Consider the following 14,784-nt stretch of genomic DNA (forward strand, 5'->3'; position numbering starts at 1 on the left):
ATATATATATATATATATATATAAATTTAATAATAAAAGAATAATTCTAATTATATAATTATAAATATTTTAGAATTTAGTATTTTATTTATTTACTTATTTTTATTTACACAAAATACTCCTGGATTTTAGTATCTGACTGTAAAAAAAAACGTTTTATACTAATGCCCACTATAGCATCCCATAACAGTAACAGCAATGCTGATATATAGGGCCTTATGCATATTATAATGCATTCCAACAATGATGCATGAAACCAAGTGTTTGCATTCACATACTTGTGTAGAACATGTTTCGGGCCTTAGTCCATACTTGGTTTAACTATTCATTAAAAGCATACTGATAATCACATTAAACTGTGGTGTAGCGCATTGGGACACTAATTCCAACAAGTGCCCTTTGACCCAAACAGGACACGTTAATGGGCAACTAAACTGGGTGAGCTGGGACATCTTAACCCATTCAGAAAACAGAAGATAGCAGAACATAGGGAGAGGTCAACACTGTGAAACTGCTTCGGTGTGACAGAGTATGGCAACCCCCTGGGGACACAAGACAAACACACAGAGTGCATGCTTAAACACAGCATCACAGGAATGAGGCAAAGGTCAGCACTGACAGGTGGCTGGAGAAAACATCACATTCTTCCACTCAAGCATTTATCTGTAATTCATCCAGCATCCACGGCTGCGTAGCTTGACAGGATGTGTGTGTGCATAAGATAAGTTTTGTGTGTGTGTGTGTGTGTGAACAGCATTAAATGCATTCTTTTGTGTGTGAACATGTACATATAAACATGGGCCATGTACACACTATAAAGTTTCAGGAGTGACAAACATTTAAAGAGTGAATGAATCCCCTAAATTATCATTTTATGCATGCACGAAACAGCATCTTGCATGTCTGGTATCCACTATTTTTGACCAAAGCAATATTACAGCGACCAAAGACTTTTTCTATGTTCTATGTTTCAAGTTATGTTTGGCTATATTAACTAAACACCGTTGACAGAGCCTTCATGTTTTGTTTATGTTTGGAAGAATACTTTGCAGAGCACACTCTTGAAATGTTGCCATGTCTGCTTATTAACGTTTTGGCTTGTTGTGTAGGCTCATAAAGTAAAGCAAATTCATTTTATGCAATTAATAAAGCAGGCAGGTGCAGGTTGTGAAATTTTGGCATATGGCTTAGTTTTAGGATAATGCAATTGGATTTAAGTTTATTATAGACGTGTACTTATTTGCCATTCTTTTATAGTAAGATCTGGCAACATTAAGGAGCTGTTTCCTGTGATTTCTTGCATCAAATCTCTTATACATATTTAAATACGTCATTAACAGAATTCCTGTACAGTAAATGTCACTACCTGAATTTTTCAAGAGCTAATTTGGTTGTAAAATGCAGTTGTCACTCCTGTAAATTACTGAACTGTCTGTGAACAGAACTAAAGGACTAAAAGGTGAATTGATATCCGAATTTAGCTGCAGTGTATGCCATACTTTAAACATCCTCAGATCGAAAACCTTTGCTGTTCCAAGAACAACACTCCTATTAACCAATCATAGCCAACCGTATCCATTGTCTCTAAATCCAACCCCTATATTCCTAACCCTTACCCCCAATTTTCAACCTTAAAACCCATCTCAACCATTCCCAATCCAGTTCAAACCCCTCCTAAATGTTTACCCTAAATCCTAACCTCTATTTTTCAACACCTAACCTCTTAACATCTTAATCCTCACTTAACCTTGACCTCAAACCTCATCCCTCAACCCTAAATCCTAAACTCTACTTTCACCCATCTTACTGGTTCAAATTCTTAACCTTAAACCATATCTCTAGCCCACTGGTTGATAAATGTCATTCCAACCCTAACTACCACTTTGTCACCATATTGCTTTGTTTCTAGGTGCTCCAAGTTCTGTTTGGCCTACTAATGGTTATGAACATCACAACCACTACAATTGATTCCATGCCATTCCATGTTGACATCAAATTAGTTTCTACACCACTAAAACCAACATTTTGGAGAGAAACGTTTATATATAAATTTCACCAATGCTCAATGCTTAAAACAAAATCATGGCAAAAGTTAATGGCATTGCCCTCTTATTGTGCACAACATAAGAAAAAAAAACTGATTAAAAGGGTCAAATACAATATGACAAAAGAAAAGTAAATAAAAATAAATTAAATGGGTATATTATTAATCAAATAGGCCTAAACATGCATTGGAAAGCAATTATACCAGACTGATTTTCCAGAAGCCAACCCCGCATGCACATCAAAAAGCTTTCAGCTACTAAGAGAATGAAGATGTCGAAGAGACAACTATTTACAACTTCAAGCAAAAGATTATCATATCAAACTCATGTTAATTCCATCGTTTATGCAGATTTGGACCTCCATCTCTAGGTCAGTTTCAACTTTCAGGAAATCAAAAGGCTCAGACAAAACATACTTCATTCTTATTACTCAACCCAATTCCTGATAGGATCTTATCACCTGTTTTCCCTTTAGAGGGCGAATAATGTTGGAATATCCATTTGGGAAAAGCAATACAGTTAGATGTGTTTCTAATGTACAACCTAAACACACACACACACACACACCTGTGGCCCATCATTCATAGCTTACAGAGACTTTGCAGTTTCTTTTTGTCTTTCTCACGCACACGCAGTTAAACCTCATTATTCTCGCAGTCAGTAAAGCTTACGTCTTTCCTCGTGTAACATCAGACCCTGAAGACATTTCATTACATACAAAAACTCTCTCACACGCTCTCCTCCCACCATCCCGTAATCCAATCACAGCGCTGCTAATGCACCTCTCTAATGCAATCAGCCAATCAGAGCATCCACTGTGGCCTCGCTGGTCACATGACACCCCGGCCCAGGCCTGTGCGAAGAACCATGTCAGGCTAATGCTATTTTAATGCATTTCTTAATGCAATTTAGCATTAGCTGCACAACCTCCCCCCTCCCGACTCCGATTCTGCCCCACTGGACACCACAAATCAATTTCTGACATTTCTAAAGAGACGATGATCCCCGTGTTGGCACTGAGGAAGAGGGATAATGACAGCCTAATGTGATTTGTGAGCGCAGGCTAGTCCTGAAACAGGCTGGCCTCCCTTCACTTCCCCTTAACCAACATGCATTACTATTGGGGCTAATAGGCCACATTAAGACATATGGAGCCAAAATGTCCTATAATTGTAGAGCTCTTCAGTTACAGGTTTCCAGCTACAGTAGCCTAATGGCCAAGACTTCACATTCATGACAAGACTGGAAGTTTGTCACAATATATGAGAGAAACATCTTTAGTGTGTTTCCAGATCAGGTAATCCATGATTGCATGTGTTTGTAGATTCAAAGGGATATGAAATTCTGGTCATTATTTACTCACCCTCATGTGTTTCTTTTTAAACGCCAAATAAGAGTTCTTGACAAAGAAGATTTTAAGTCAAACAAGATTTCAATGAATAACAACTTAATTTTTGCTCTGTTCCTCACACAATGCTACTGTATGGCTTCAGAAGAATATAGTGCATGATTTATAATGGTGCCCCTGGTCTCCATATAACTGTATGGAAGTGAGCAGCTTGGGCATTTGGCTAAATGTCTTCTTTTGTGTTCCACAGAAGAAAGTAAGTCATACAGTTTAAAAAAATGATATAAGGGTGAGTAAATAATGAAAATTTAAATTTTTGTCATTTAAAAAAAGAAATTATTGTATATGTATTATAGTGTGTGTGTAAGCTGTATTATTGTGTATGTATAACAATACTTAAGACAGAGGAAAAACAACAAAATATTTATGTTCAAATAAATAAAATACCATAAAATAAAATAACAAAATAATAATAGATACCTGTTGCACAATAATTTTGAGTGTGTTATTCTGAACTCACTTAAACTTGGCGTTGACCTCGTCTGCTGCCTTGTGATAGTTTTCATCTGTAACCTTGTAGAACTGGGCACTCTGAGGAAGAGAAAGACAGAGAAGATGTGTGTCAAAAAAATAAAAGCTTTTATTGTATGTACATTCTTATTGCCTCTGTTGTCTCCTTCAGTATGAACAGAGATCAGAGAACATTTATAGACATAAAAAGCTCACACAAAAATTCAAAACAGCAGCAGGTTCAACCCTGCTGAGTCTCAACATTTCTCTGCAACCAGTACAAGAGAAAAAAACCCTCAGTGAAAATATAAATTAAGCATTTTTGTTGTCCGTGCAGCACAAAGAGTTTTGCTCGCTTTCAGATTTCAAAGATGGGTGGAAATCAAAGAAAAAGTGTCAACAAAGATGAAAAGGTCATCACACTAACAGATGATGGCAATCTAAAACCTTATGAGGTTCTTAGTGAAGTGTGTCAAGAGTAGGTGGGCAAAAAAAATGTCCCTGCAACCTGGAATGGATCTTGATAAAGCTTTTGGTTCGACGATTCAAAAAGATAACTGACATTTCAAAGAAAATGGGCAGAATGTCAGATGTATGACTGAATTTGAGGATGTGACAACAAAAACTTGCTCAAGCTACATCCATAAAGAGAGCTCTCAATCACAGCCAGACAGGTTCATCTCACATTCACTGTCTCACACACACAATCAATACAAATGAAAGGCTACAACCATGAGGATCAATAATTATATCTTAGGCTTTTAGTGAAGCTACTGTATAGCTTCTGATGGACTGCGCGTCAAGTAGAAATAATTTGTCTAGTGTCCATCAGAGATGTGGTACGAGTCCAAAATCAGCTTCCTGTCAAACATACCAATGGTTAGTAGAGAGATAATTTACCATAGAAGACCATTAACAATATTTACTAGCCAGAAAAAAAGTATTATAATTTTTTATATAACATTTATTTACTTTATTAATAAAATATATTTAAATAATGATATTTAAGGCAAAAAAGTATAAATGTAATGGAAAAAAATGCTAAATTTTGTGCAAAAAAAAAAAGAAAAACACAAAATAAAAATATAAAAATTAGTTACCAGCTAATAGTTACCAGCTAATGATGGTTTTATTTTCTTGCCAAGGCAAAACATTTGGTCCTTGCTTGAAAGTGTGGTTTTGGACCCTTTGTGGAACTACAGTATTACAATATGGGATGTAGGAAGTTGTGAACAGCCATCTTGCACAGTAGCAAAGTTCCAAAATAATGTTTTATTTCCCCCTGAGTGGATGTTGACAAGTCTGCCATCAAGCCTATTATTGGAACAACAGCTCTGAGCGTTAAAGACGAGATCAGGTATAAGCTTGACTCCGAGGGGTCTGATATAAGGGAACAACAGCAGTGATTTTAAGAGCATGTTGTGATGATGCAGATCTGATGGGAGGAGTCAGTAGTAATCAGGGCTACACACTAAAAAGGCACTGGCCTGCAGCAGAAATTGATTACGTGGAAAGTGAGTTGGACCTCCAACCACATGCTCTAAAACCACATGACCTGAGCGACGGTGTAATTTGGGAGGTCTGCCATTTCCCTTGATTAATGACAGAGTGGGATAGGTGCTGATTTTGATTTCAGAGTTGGGCCACACTGATTTAGAGGCCCCTCCATCAATCTGAGAGCAAACGTTTACCACCCACATGCTCTCTCGCGAAACCCTAAACCCTCATCTTCATCTGCCATAGCCAGAGTAGACTGTAATCAGACTATGATTACAAAACCTGATCTTATACATCTTAACAATAATTTTCAAAAAAGTTTTAAAAGTTTTAGAACATGAATTTTTCAAGCTGAAAAGTGTTAATTTTTTTATTTCATAAATATTAGCATTTTGAAAACTCTGACATTGGCATTTCACAACCTGAACTAACTTAGCCTTGTCACGAAAAGAGCAAATAATCTAGAATTTTAAAAGGCTTAACACAGTGGTAAAGGTTTTCAGGAGTTGTCTCTATGATGAGTTCGTTAGACCACACGACTTTGATTTTGCTTTTATTAGTAAAACAGTTTTGTCTGTTGGACCACATGAATGTGTTTGTCACAACACATTACTATGATTTTGCTTTTATTATTAAAACACAATGTCTTATGTTTTGCTTTTATTATTAAACAGTTTTGTCTGTTGGACCACATGAATGTGTTTGTCACAACACATGCCTTGATTTTGCAAAAGTGTTTTATTATTTATTGTATATTTAAATAATGATAATTAAAAACTCTTGTCTGCTGGTTGCACCACAACTTTATTATGATATGATTTTGCAAAGTTATGTGATCTTACATCATATATCATATCATATCATAACGTCATATATCATATCAGTCTTTGATTTTGCGAACAAGTTTTATTATTTCTTCTGATGTACTGAACAAATCTAAAATACAAATATACAATTATTATTTCTTATTATTTCTAATATAATTCCTGAAGAATCAAAGTCAAGTGGCACGACCAACAGACTCATGTGGTCCAGCTAACTTATTGAGCAGCTTTATTTTGCAGATAAAAATGTTTTATTATTGCTTGCTATATATATTTAAGAAATACTAATATCTTTTATCTGTGAAATCAAAGTCACGTGGTGCAACTACATTTTTACAGCGAGGCTTTGATTTTGCTAAAGTGTTTTTCCCTTTGTTCTTATAAGAAATAATAATAAAACAGGTTTGTCTGCAAAATCAGTTGTGAGGTACCACCAACAAGTCAAGTTATGTGGCACGACCAACAAAGTGATGTGATCCAACAGACAGAAGTGTTTTAATAGTAAAACACTTTTGTCTGCAAATCAAAGTCATGTGGTGCAACTAACAAAGTCATGTGGTCCAACTATGATATATGATGTTATAATGTTGCAGTTGTACTACCCTGACATTTTTAAAGTCAAAATAGCCTCATGATTTTAGGTACTGTATCATTCAAAGCCTTAGCAAGCACTGCTAAAGAATCCAGTCCTTTACCTGTTCAACAAAGCAGCTGTCAGACTCCTTTCTCACCTTCTGTTTACAGGCATCTAAAAATAAAACTTTATTTAATCTGGTGCACACAGGGGTATTATGGACTAATGAAAGAATCTCCTAAAAGCTACTCCTGCCACTGACGGTGCATATAGGTGGTGTTTTGAGAAACAACCCCATGTTCAAATTAAATCTCGCAGGCTTTATAATGAGAGACCTGAGCAGTGGTGCAGTAATCAGCAGGCTGTGTTATCTCTCACAGACCAGAGAGGATGTGGAGGGAAACCCCCGCTGAGACAGCCATTATGCCTCAACAGCACGGCGGCCATATTGGCTCTGCAGTGCACCGGCGGAGGCGCGAGACCGAGTTTTAACAAATCAAAGCTGGTGAATGCAAATAGGGAAGGAAAGCAGAACAGAGGCCTGTGGAGTCAATCCTTCCATCACTGCCTCATACTGCGAGAGACTGTGAAACAAAACAGACGAGTGGAAATGTCGCAAACAAGCACAAACACTGTAATTCAATTGCATTGCATTAAACATCCAGTCCAAGCATGGAAAACATTTTTAAAGTGACATATTGGTGACATTTCAACTCATATGGGTTTGGAACGACATGATGGTGAACAAATGATAATACATTTTTAAGTATTCAAATTTGTACTTTGCTTGTGGCTGTCTGGAAGTAAAAAACAAGGGGACATGAGTGTGAACGCAAAGCTCAAACTGTGTCTCTTGACTAGATAAAACTCGGCTAATTAAATAAACGAGGCCTCGTGCAGAGACAGACTCTGTCCCTTTCCAGTGTCTCGTCTACAGTGAGGAAGAGATAATGACCACACACTGATCTCAAATAAAACAACACACACTCTTCACTTAACAATGCTGTCAGTAAGCACTGGAAACAGAAAGACAAGAGTCTTACATGCAGAGAAGAGCGATTTACATTCAAATCCATGTCTAGCCTCACTACGGGTTACTACGACCACATCATATAGTGTTGCTAGGTAACAGCCCCTGAGAGTCTGAATCAAAGCTTTGAATGAAGAGTAAGTTGTAAACTAAAGTTATGATAAAAAATGTATACATTTTTATTATGGATTCAATGTACTCTGACATAGGAATAGGTTGACCAGTAAGAATTTCAGGACATACGGTTCCAGTTGTGCTCTTCAAAATGTAATGGGATTGAGAACTGATTTAAAAAAAAAAAAATTTATTATGATTTTTTTTTATGAAAAATAAAATTAAAAAATAAAATAAAATAATCCTGTTTGTTGGCAGATGGGGGGAAAACGGATCATTCAATTATTCATTATTACTACTGATTCATGATACTACTACTACTACTACTAATAATAATAATAATAAGGATAACAATAATCAACACAATTAACAATCAATAATTATTTTTTAATCCCCATAAATTATACACTTCAAACCCAGATTAGGAAAACATTCCCACATTGTTTTTTTTTTGGTAATAAATGGTACTTTAATTGAATTTAAGAAATATTCCAATATTACAGAATTACAACAGACTCACAACTTTTGTTACCAAATAAAAGAACACTGAGCTGCAGGTGAAATGCACTATGGGAATTTTATCACTGACACTGACTGGCTTGGTATGCGATCAAAGTTATTATTATTTTCTTACACATTATCAAGCCAGACCATAACAATGGAAAAAAGGAAGAAGTGTTAAAGGAAAAAAGAAAAAAGAAAAAAAAAAACCTTCTAATTCTGAACAGGCAAACATACAGCCAAAGCCACTGCAGTCAAGTGCCCTTGAGGTCATTTAAATGCCATCGATCAGGCTAAAAACACTGTATTAGCAGCTTTTTTCAACACCTCAGACTTCAGGCCTCCAACTGTGATCATGGAGCATTATGAGAAAGACACCAAACTACTAATAACTCAATTGAGGAGAAAACCCCCCTGAAAAGAACTACTGAAAAAAAGCAGAGCGCTCAGTTGAAATATGAGATTGTTTTACAGAAAGTATTGAGTGAAAATCTGTGGCGAATATATATGTACAGTACATATATAGTTATTGTTTCGAAGGCAATTTGAGTGGCCGCACCAATAAGTAGGCTGGAGGTGGCAGCCGCCGTCTCAGAGCTGTGATGGGCTGTCAGACACAAGCCACTGATAAACGAGCAAACTGAATCGAAAGAGACATGTAATATATATAAGCATTTTATTCTCTTCTCTCTCTCTATCTCTCATTCGCTCTCTTTTTCCTTTTCGCTACTGGTACTGTTACAGTCCAAAGGCTAGGGAAAACTGCAGTAGAGAGGAGAGACCAAGAGGAAACAGTAAAAACAAAAACACTATATTGTGTTATATTCAAAATCAATCCATTGCTTCCCAAAATGATTTGTTAAGTTGCTACAAACAACATTTTTAGTCACATTCTCTTAGTGCTGGGCGGTATACCGGTTCATACCGAATACCGGTGTTTATTTTTGTTATGATATGACTTTTTAAAATACCGCAATACCGGTGTATGTCGCTTAAACAACGTTCGGAACGCGACACTGTTTGAAAGGGGTCCCTTTTCACTGTTGCACTGTGGTGAGCGAACAGCTGTATGTGATACTAAGCGTGAAAGTTCCGAAACGGAAGCTGTAGAACTAATAGAACGTGATAACACAGAAGAACTCATCCACAATATCCACACTGACCGCCACAAATATCCACCGCACCTGCCATCAGCTACCGCGTCTCACACACACACACGAGCGCGACTTTAGCAACTTTCAGACCCTTTTAGCATTTTCTCTCTCTCCTTTTTTGTTACGTGAAAGATTTTGAAGAATATACTGGTTGCTCTTTTCCATGCAATTACAACAAATGGCCACAAAAAGGACACAAAGCACAATAAAGTATTGTAAAATTGTTCCATATGAATCATATGCTATACTACAAATCATCTGAAACTGTTTGTATGAGAAAATGTGTTGTAAATGTAAGTAATTATTTGCTGAATATCTTGATATCTGTCATACCTCACCTTGGCATGCTTTTTTTTTTTTTTTTTTTAAATAAATGAATCCATTAATCTGTTTCACAATACTCAATGAGTCAGTCACGAATCAGACACTGAATTAAAAAAAACAAAACAACAACAACACAAAAGACAACTCGGCCACAAGTCAACATTTGCAAATAATAAAACCTATTTTGACTACTCAGTACTTACTTTAATTAACTACTACTATTATTATTATTATTATTATTATTATTAATTTCAAATAAATAAATTATATTCAACAATTTTTTTTATAAATTAAAAAAGGCAGCAAGTCAACATTTTCAGTGAATAATACGATTACATCTCTGATTATTTATTCTAATGAATTTTTATTTTCATTATTGAAAACAATTATTATTATTATTAACACATACTTTAACTCATCGGCATATGATGGTTCTTGCATATAGAATAGGATGGTATACTGCATATGGTCCTTACTCTTTTCTAAGCCATCGCCTTGTGTAAATCCCAGAGCATTTATTATTTATGATGTCTAACCAACAAATCCTGATTCACCAATCCATTGGGCTCAGACACACTAGAGTCCAGCTGAGTGTATGTCTCTCTCAGAAGGGTTGAGGACTGTGTATGTGTTTGTGTATATGTTGACATAGTGCCGGGAATATTGAACAGAGATCGTTAAGTGATTGATGAAGCTTCGAGCGGTCAATAACACCTCCGCATGCAGAGTTGAAATGGTCTGAGAGCTGTCCTTGTATAGAGACAGAGAGACTGAACTAAAGCTAGCTGCCGTGTGCAAGATCAGCTAGTTTCATGGACACAGGATAAGTCTAATGACTGACGTAATGGAGCTTTAAAAGAATATTCTGGGTTATTTTCTAAACTAATGTCTATGGACTTCATTTGTGGCATGCTGGCAATAACCACAGAATCCTTTTATTGCATGCAAACAAACACAAAAGACAGTTACAGTAAATCAATCATAATGGAAGCTTTTGAGCAGCTTTTTTGGACTTGACTGGTCCAGATCAGCACTGATTATACTGTGCATTTAGACAACAACATGTACTGTAATGTAATTGTGTTAAAGGCAGGTGCTCTGCTAGTTTGTTGCAATCATGTTTTTGGCTGTTTCTTCAACAACAAAATTAGGGGTGCCCCCTAATAGTCGACCAGAAGAGGCTTGGTCGACCAAAATTTTATTAGTTGCTTAGTCACAGAAAAAAATAATAAAATTCACAGGTGAAGTCACGCAGTCTGTGACGGACAGATCGTTAACTGCTGGTCTATGGTAATACAGTACATCGGGCAGGACATCCAAACGCTCGCCTATCATTCATCGACCTCAAATATGGCTTATCATCTGAAATATGTAAGTATTAGCAACTTTACATGGCCGCTCAATTTAATGTTAACCTAGAGAAATGTGCACTATAGTGTCTGTGCGGAGTGTGGAAGCTAGTAACGCTCTCACTGCAGGACAGATTGAGGCGCCGGTGCGCTCACTTGCTCTTAAAATACTCCGTAATTTTTGGTGAATCCGTATGAAACATGCATAAAGGCACGTCCACTACTGCGGAGATGACGAGTCCGTGTCGCCGAGTTCATCTCTTAATCTGAAAACAAAGAAAGCACTAGTTTATCAAATTATTAAAATGTTAATGCAGTCTCCTTACTGTTTTTCCCTGACACACTCATAATCATTACTTCTGTGGTGCGCTGTGGCAAGATTTATGCGTGTGCTTGAGCGCTTATTAGGTTATGTAGGCAATTAAAGGCTCATTATAATGATTTAAATGGTTTATTAATAAATGTGCGATTAGTCGACTAATGCTTCAAATGAACGACTACTAGTCGACCAGAAAAATCCTTATTCGAGGGCAGCCCTAAACAAAATTGAATGAATGAATGAATTAATTAATGAATATTAAAAGTCTGGAATACGGATAAAAAACCCATTAAAAGTCATATATATAAAATGTAAAATACAAAATAAATACATGTAAAATACAAAAATCAAACAAAAAATTGGTGTCTTTTCATTTACTAATAAAGGATTTTTTTTTTTTTTAAAGTTAGCATACTGGTTTACATATTGGCTGTTGTTTAGATATTTAATTAGATATATAATAATGTGCATCATTTCAAATCAAGCTGTAAAATTCTGAAAATATTACTGAATTGTGTGTATTTAGAATACATAAAGTGCTAGCTATCAAATTAGCCTTAACAAGATGAATCTGACATTACATTACAAAATAAAATAAAATAAACATTTCCACCACAGAAAGCTATTAATAATAGTACATAATTTGAGATTTATGAGCGTTTATGACATTTTAGGGAATAAATACATAGATAAATAAAAAACACCAAAAAGATAGACATCTCCTGTTGCGTATATATGCCCAAAGTTTAATATTGTTATTAAATAAATGTATTAATTTGTAGATGTCATAATTTATTGTTAAAACATAAACTAAAAAGAGTGTTTTAAGAATTTAAGTTTATTTTCTTACAATCCTTTTAAACATTTTAAAATGCTTTTAAAATTTAAGTCCACAAGGCCTAAAAGGCCCATAGTTGCAGAAAAACCCATTTATACATTAGTGCTTTGCTGATACTAAAGTAGGTAAATTGCAGATTAAATGAGTTGAATGAGCGCCAAGAGATATGGTAGCAAAGGGCTAAACTATTGAAACACCTATGGACACAACCTACACTTTAAAATGGGTCATCACCAGAGATCGACCATTTTTGCACACTTTCACACCCTCTTCTGGGAGCTTAGTATGTGCATGCCCGTTTGAGGACGAAGAGTCTGAGGTGAGCAGAGGTGGACGCCTCCCATCCCAGAGGCTCAGAGGAGGATCTGACCATGAGCTGCAGAAGGGTGTCAGTTTGAGGACACAACAAATGAGCGAGCAAGGTTGCCGAGGGGCCTCAGCCACACATTACAGATCAAGACAGCCTGCCTCGCCATGGTATTGTAGAGCAAGACAGCCTGTCTCACCTCTGCCTCTATATAACACAGGACAGGCTGACTCACATTCTGCCTCTATAGCTCAGGACAGCTCATCTCACATTCTGCACTGCGCATTAGTGAGTTACTGTCAAGCATTACGGTTATCATATCATGTTAGTGATAATGTAGCGCTTTAGTGTTCATCGCTATGTATTCAGGGATTGTGGATAATGTAATTGCAAATGTATAGGTCATACCCTTTCCTTTAGCTTGGCCACTTGTTCTCTGTAGAATGCGTCCTGCTTCCGGAGCGCTTTGTCTCTCTCCTCTAACTGTCTAGCCTGTGGAAAACACACACAAAAACACACAATTGGATTCAGTACAAATTCAGTACACTATAGAGGAAAGAAAAAACCTCAGAGTTTCTAGCATCCGTACACCACAAAAAGAGATATTTAGTATGGTGTTCACCCTGCTCTTTTCCATACAATGACAGTAAATGGTCCAAAGCAACGAAAATGACAAAAAGCACCTTAAAAATAATTTAACAGTTGACAATACGGCTTGTTCACTATATTTGAAGCTTCTGAAGACATTTGATAGCTTTATATGAAGAACAGACAGAATGAATGTAAATAAATATTATAAATGTTCATTATAATGCACCTTTCTTATACTAAAAGTGTATTGTTTCTTGTTTTATCCTTGTTCCAGACCTTTAATTAAAAAATATAAATATTGGTGTAATTTCCATCATCACTAATAAGTTTTTTTTTTCCTTCCAAAAGTTAATGTATTTGTTTAAATATTGGAAATCATAATGTGTTTATTGTGGAAAAATCTGTTAAAAAGTGTAAAAATATGAATAAATTGGTGTATTTATGATGCATAAAGTTCTAGCTATCAAATTAGCCTTAGCAAGACAAAAGAGTCTGCCATTTCATTCCAAAAAATTAAAACATTTCCACCACATAATGCTATTAAATGTAGAAATTTAATAGATCAATGTTATTTATAATGCACCTTTCTTATACTCAAAGTTTTGAGCAGTTTCTTAAAACAAGCAAATATAGGAAAATTTAGCTGGACACACCATATTTGAATATAATATGCAAACTTATTTTGAGATTAGCAGTTAAATATGACTTAAATACCTTTTCCTCACAAAAAAAGCTATTGCAAGACTTCAGAGGATGGCACATTTGGAGCACTTGCATGGTGCTTTAAATCATTTTAGCTTGATAGTCCCTGGTCACCATTTACTTTTATTGTATGGAAAAGATTTCTCCCTTTGTGCTCCATGAAAGAAAGAAAGCAAGTCAGGTTTGTAACAACATAAGGCAGAATAAATGATGACAGAATTTAAATTTTGGGGGTAGTTAATAACATAACTTGTGTATATTTCTTCAGCCACAGTTATAACTAATCTAAGTCTTTACACATAGCAGCACCGTAGATTTTCTCAGTAGCAGCACAGTAGATGCAGTCATTATGGCCTCAGGTAGCTGGTATTGTGAAAGATGACACAGACCTTTGATTATTCCAAGGGCATCAGTTCATGACAGGGTTCATGTGGGAATGTTCACTAAAACATCTCTGTGTGTTAGAGGCTTAGCGTGTGTGTGGATGTAAGAGACAAAGCGATAAGATCAGCAGTGGAAGAATAGAGAATCTTTATGGTCTTATCCGTGATTCTGTCCTATCGCACATGCCTCTCCCCCTCCATCACGCCTGACCTTCAGCTACTGGAAATGACCCTCACTAATTTCTAACACACTCGGAGAGGAGATATACTGACAACCATGTTTACTGATTTTAATATTTTTTATTTATGGCCTTTTGTGTGTATAGGACTTAGAACCCTTCGCGATATGATTACTATACACACACACACATACA

The 14,784-nt window shown here is 36.0% G+C and overlaps 1 protein-coding gene across 7 annotated transcripts in view; it reads right to left on the minus strand.

Annotated features, from left to right (window-relative positions):
* The window catches only part of LOC107725634 (MICOS complex subunit MIC19-like), a 78,099-nt gene that overhangs the window by 10,847 nt on the left and 52,468 nt on the right, over positions 1–14,784 (minus strand). For all 7 annotated transcript variants that reach the window (XM_016534966.1, XM_016534965.1, XM_016534967.1 and 4 more), the window contains 2 exons: positions 13,143–13,226; positions 3,914–3,984 (listed from right to left, as the gene is read on the minus strand). In XM_016534966.1, coding sequence (XP_016390452.1) covers positions 3,914–3,984; positions 13,143–13,226 — 155 coding nt within the window. The remainder of the gene's footprint in view (positions 1–3,913; positions 3,985–13,142; positions 13,227–14,784) is intronic.

This window comes from Sinocyclocheilus rhinocerous, unplaced genomic scaffold, assembly GCF_001515625.1.
Source record: "Sinocyclocheilus rhinocerous isolate Xijiao unplaced genomic scaffold, SAMN03320098_v1.1 scaffold153, whole genome shotgun sequence".
Lineage (NCBI taxonomy): Eukaryota > Metazoa > Chordata > Actinopteri > Cypriniformes > Cyprinidae > Sinocyclocheilus > Sinocyclocheilus rhinocerous.